Source organism: Cryptomeria japonica, chromosome 5 (assembly GCF_030272615.1).
Source record: "Cryptomeria japonica chromosome 5, Sugi_1.0, whole genome shotgun sequence".
Lineage (NCBI taxonomy): Eukaryota > Viridiplantae > Streptophyta > Pinopsida > Cupressales > Cupressaceae > Cryptomeria > Cryptomeria japonica.
The window spans coordinates 212,405,508-212,411,507 of NC_081409.1; the positions used below are offsets into that span (position 1 = coordinate 212,405,508).

Consider the following 6,000-nt stretch of genomic DNA (forward strand, 5'->3'; position numbering starts at 1 on the left):
ATGCACTCATAAGTTTAGGATTCACTATGTAGTAGACATAGGTTCAAACTTGATTGGCTACACAAATTTTGATTGAGTTGGTGATCTTGATTATCAAAAGTCCACATCTAAACCTTATGTTTCACTTTGGTTTTGGTTCCATTTGTTGGCAAAACAAGAAGTAACATGCCATTACTCTTTCTTCAAATGAGGCTAAGTATCAAAGAGCTATCAATAGTACCATATTTGGCTTCAAAATATCCTCACTAAACTTGGCATTTTTACAATCTATCAATCCTCTACTGTGACAACCAAAGTGGCATCTAGACCTCAAAGAACTTGGTCCATCATTAGTGGACTAAACATATTGAGATCCATATGCATTTCCTCAAGCAACTGATTCAAGAGCAAGTCATTGATTTGTGTTATTATCCTATATCAAAGTAGGTTGCAAATATCTTCACCAAACCCTTTACTAAGAGAAAATGTGCTTATTTATGGTCTTTCTTAAGTATATCTTTTGAGAAGATCACCTAGACCTCTTCTTTTATCCCCTCATTAGAGATTTTTTTTCCAATGGATTTTCTCCTTTTCTCATTGAGGTGATCTTTTGTACATGGGTAAATCATCAAGCCTTTTAGTCAAGACCCATCTTTCTTTACATTTCCTTTATGTTGCACTAAAGGAGGGGTATTGATTTGAAAGGTTACTTTATCTAACAAGTTCACTTCCTAGCTAGTTACCCACTTAGATCCTCTTTACACTAGATTAATTTTAATTATTAATAAGTTTGTTGGGCTTTGACGACGTTGAGTTGTCACAACTAGTAGGGTGACAACTTTCATAATCTTGTTACATCCTATCTCTCCCCTTGGCCTATATAACTAAGGGTTTCCTTTGTAATCTCAATTCTCATACTCATTGTAAGCTTTGCATTCTTGAAGAGAATACAATTTTTTCTATTCATCTCTAATTTATATATGTGTTTTCCTTCATTCATTTGCATCTTGGGTAAACATTTCAACCAAATCTTACAATGACACCTCCATGATATCATGAAACATGAGTTCAATAGTTGCAGCATCCCTCTTTTCCTCAGAAGATCTTGTGATCCTTACTCTTTTAAATTCTTGTTCCAAACTTATAATAACATTGATTGCTTCCCTTTTATTATTATTTAATCACGTGTTTCATTTTTATCTTTACTTTAATCTCATTTATATATATTTTTAGAATATATATTTGTGTAATATAAATAGTGATATTTCTGTATATCCTCTTCTCTAAATTTTATTATATAAATTTTTCCAATATGCATACAGTATTACTATAAAATATAATATAATTGTAATTTGACTTCTGCATATGTAAAGTCTAATAAATTTTTCCTAATTAAATAGATATTAAACTGAAATCCATTTTAATAAAAATGGTGAATGAAATGGAACATTAAGCAATGTTAAAAATCTCTAATTGAGTCATGTGAGACAAATTCAACTTGACCATTTATAAATTTGCATGCATAAGCTGGTACGCTTAATTTAATCCCAACTGGCAGAACTGGCATAAGCACAAGATAACACAAAATAGTCAAGAAAAAATACCATACAAATTGACAAAGCTTGGAGTAAAGATACCAGTCACTCACTGAATTGATTTCTGAAACATTTTGGTCAACCATCTGTCCATTTCCTTCAAGCATTCCAATCCTTTATGCTCTTTTCCATTCTCCGCCTCCAATCTCCACCTTTTCAATCCAGAGATGTATATGCTTCTTGAAAGGCAGTTAAATATACATTGTATGCATCTGATTTTATGAAGTGGATAGTGTATTCTGGATGTACAAAAACTTGGAAAAGAGCACATTTTAAATATAGTAAATAAAACCTGATGCCCTCTTATCACTGTAGGTCTGATTCGACTTGATTCACAGATTACTTCGCTCAATATCACCTCTAATCTCTGGAAGGATATGGTCTTTTTTTTAAATGACAGACCTATTCGCATCCCTCACAGAAATTTGTCTTGCACAATCTAGAAGATAAACTTGGTTGCAGTGTTGCAGTCACCACATGCTTTGAAGATTGTTGAGCACTCAAACAAAAAGTCGTTCCAGGGGTATGTTTAGCAATTCAAATTCAATTGCCCATCTTTTTCCTATCGTCGGCAAAAGAATTTTTTTTTTGCTCGACATCATTTAGTATATGTCTTACATCTGGAAGACACCCTGATTCTCTTGTCTGAGACAATGTCTCCAACTTTGCATAGATATACTGTGCCTAAGTGTGGGATTTGTCTCTTACACAAAAAGAATGTACAACTTTATGGACTTCTATCCAACTACATCCAGGTGTTTTTATAATTCCTTTATCTTTCATCAATTTCCTTACCCTTTGAACCTCATCCCACCTGCCCAGTTCTGCATAGATGTTTGACAGAGGAACATAAGTCGCAGCGTTTATGGGATCCAGCTCAAAAAGGAGATTTGCTGCAAATACTCCTAACTCTACACTCTTATGTGATCTACAGGCACCAAGCAAACATATCCAAACAACCACCATAGGCTTAATGGGCATTTTGATAATAATGTTGAGACCTTCCTCAAGATAGCCAGCACGGCCAAGAAGATCAACCAGGCACACATAATGGTCAATCATTGGTGTGATGCAATATGTGGCAGTCATGTCGTTGAAGTATTTACAACCCTGATCCACTAAACCTGCATGGCTGCATGTAAATAAAACACAAGCGAAGCTTACATGATCAGGGTGCATTGCAGATTGCTTCATTAATTCAAAGAGTTTGAGAGCGTCCTGGGAAAACCCATTTTGTGCATATCCTGCAATCATAACATTCCATGAGATCACATTTTTTTGAGTCATTTTGTCAAACAGTTCACGAGCCTTCTGTATACTCCCACATTTTGCGTACATATCTACCAGGGCACTTACAACTACAACATCTGACATAAATCCGCACTCGATAATGCCTTGATGGATGTCGATGCCCTGTTCCAAAGCTCCCCTTTTGGCACAGGCTGGGAGGATAATGGCAAAGGTTGAAGAATTTGGCTTTAAACCTACCAGTCGAATTTGTTTAAATGTCTCCAAGGCTTTTTCAACAAGTCCATCTCGTGCATATCCCGCAACCATGGCATTCCATGAGATGACATCTGGTCGAGGCATTTCTTTGAAAAACCTCAAAGCCAGGTCAACATCACCATTTTGTACACATCCTGCAATCATAGCATTCCACGAGACCACATTTTTTTCTGGCATTTCATCGAAAAGTCTTAAAGCCTTATCAAGTACACCGTTTTGAGCATACCCTGCAATCATAGAATTCCATGAGATCACACTCCTCTGAGGCATTTTATCAAACAGTTCGCGGGCCTTGTGTACGCTTCCACATTTTGCGTACATGTCTATCAGTGTATTCACAATTACGACATCAGACAAAAATCCCCTTTCCACTATACCTTGATGGGAATCCATACCCTGTTCCAAAGCCCTTAATTTAGCGCAGGCTTGGAATATGCTGGAAAAGGTAAACTGATCGGGCTGCAAACCTGTTTGTTGCATTTGGTGAAACAGAGCCAGTGCCTGGCGAGGATGACCGCGTCTTCGGTAAGCTGCAATCATGGTATTCCATGAGGAGACGTCTCGTTCTGTCATTTCATCAAACACTTTACGGGCATCTACGCAATTGCCGCATTTAACATACATGTTCATAAGATTATTTTGAAAAATGGTACATGTAGCAAATGAGAATCCCCTGTGATTTATGAAAGAGTGGATTTGTTTGCCTTGTGAAAGCGCACTCTTGGTAACACAGGTTGGCAACAGTTTGGGACTGATAAAAGAATGTACAGTGGAGTTATGCGTAGTGAAAAGAATTTGTCGCGGCTCCTTCATGACACCCTCCCTACGTAATGTTGTGAGGTTGAGGTTGAGACGGAGAGTGGATGGCATTGGCATTGGTATTGCATGATATAATTGAAGCCTGGTAAAAGTGCATTGTCATTCAATCTACTTCCACCCCAATCTTGATCTCTGATTCTCAATTTTCCTAGGCCAGTTTCTCCTGCTTAACATGTATATTGATTACAGAGACCGAATAATTCAACCCAGATGACACTTCCATAGGTATAATCCAAATCAATTCAATGCCCACAGCAGAATTTTTAAACTTACAAATTTAAGTAGCAGCATTATGGTTCTTATCAGAGCTTTTGGCACACTATTCTATTATTTTCTGATTTCTGATTTTAAGTGAGTATATCACTGATCAAGTCTTAGAGTCTTATGTTTCTACATCATAAGAAATGAGGTTAGAATTGTGAGAAAGACAATTTTTACAAAATAGATGTCCTCAATCTTTTACCTTCATGTGAAAAAATTTAGATCTAAAACTTGTACTAATGAAATCAATACAAGAAATTTAGACCTAAAACTTGTACTAATGAAATCAATTCAACTCAACTTGTTGATTTTTTTCAAATTCTAAAAAACATACTGGAAAACAAAATTGAAAAAGTAACAACTTTACTAACTTACAATTATTAGTGGCTTCTTTCTAAATAGAAAAAGTATCTACAATTTTAAAATATATTTATAAAAGAGATCTCAAATTTTGAATTATAATCCTCTTCGGATTACCATTAATGTTTTTTTTATAAACAACCTATTAGTGATTCATAGATGTCAAGTATATAGTTATTTATACAAATAATTTTATTTTATTAAAAATCTACAAGGATTGTAATATTGATTCCAAATTTATCCATTAGCTCATTTTAAAAGGTACAAAAATACATTTTGCTTCTTTAAATACACCATATGATCCTAATTTAAACCTATCAATTTTGTAGGAGTAGATTGGTGACTCCTCAACACCCCTAAAATCACTACAAAATCGAAACAACTTCCACAAGAGAGAATGGCAAGAATAGCTAGGCATGAAATGATTGATTGAATATATGAAATATATAATAGGATTCCTTGCGTATAAAGGTGATTTGTGATGTAGTATGAACAACTAGCTTGACACAAATATTAATTGCCTAGGTAGAAAAAAGGCCATAAAGATAAGATATGATGTGCCTTATCTAGATAACTAGGACTTCTAGAAGAACACCTAGGACCTAAGTAAACTTAAGTCATGTGAATAAATCCCCTAGTAGGAACTAGCTAGGTACAACACCTTACTAGGTACAAAACTTTATTCACACCAACACCTCCCTTAAGTGCAACTTGAGGGTAGATTATTATGCAAATATGCAAGATTATTATGGGTCTCAACTACAAAACCATGTTAGGTACCAAAGTACAATACAAATCTCTCACAAATGGGGAAAAGGGAAAAAAAAGGTGAGCTAAATTTCTTCTCCAAAAAAAAGGAAAAGATACAAAGAAGGATGATATATGGAGGACTTAATGATACCCCTAAGCACTATGTCCAATGTATAATATTCTACAAAAATGGTGAATTCTTGAAGACAAAACATAGTCCAATGTCTACAAACAATATTTTCCCCCTCGGGAAGAAGATAAACCAAGTACAAATGTGGGAACGCTTCCCATCTTCGATGGGAATTGATAAGAAGAAGAATCTAAGTCTATGAATATCATGTGTCACCAAGCCCTTGATAGATGAAGATTTCACAAACCAATCAAGTACATGACCATCACAATATAAGGTGACAAACAAGGAACAAATGGAAATTGATTTTGAACAAACTCTAAAGATAAAGATGATGTGACAACAATTGTGCCATGAATGTTATCAAATAGGAGATAATATGCCTCAAATTGGTCCTCTAAATTTGGAATGTGAGACTCTACAACCAATTAAGTAATGCCTAATAGATAGGAGTCCCAATCAAGAATACAATAGTTGGAGTTATGGATTATCTACACAATCCCAAGAATCATTTTCAAGCACAACATCTGTCACAAAGAAAGATCAAGCAAGGATAATTTTTTCAACAACCTAAGAATTTTGTATTGATGCAAACATAGA

General features: G+C 35.0%; 1 protein-coding gene across 1 annotated transcript in view; it reads right to left on the minus strand.

Moving 5' to 3' along the window:
* The window catches only part of LOC131051711 (pentatricopeptide repeat-containing protein At5g59600), a 30,515-nt gene extending 26,811 nt beyond the window's left edge, over window positions 1–3,704 (minus strand). Inside the window, exons 1-2 of the mRNA XM_059220496.1 lie at window positions 2,872–3,704; window positions 2,389–2,706 (exon numbers count right to left, since the gene is read on the minus strand). Of these exons, the coding sequence (XP_059076479.1) occupies window positions 2,389–2,706; window positions 2,872–3,704 (1,151 nt within the window). The remainder of the gene's footprint in view (window positions 1–2,388; window positions 2,707–2,871) is intronic.
* Window positions 3,705–6,000: the final 2,296 nt, after the last annotated feature.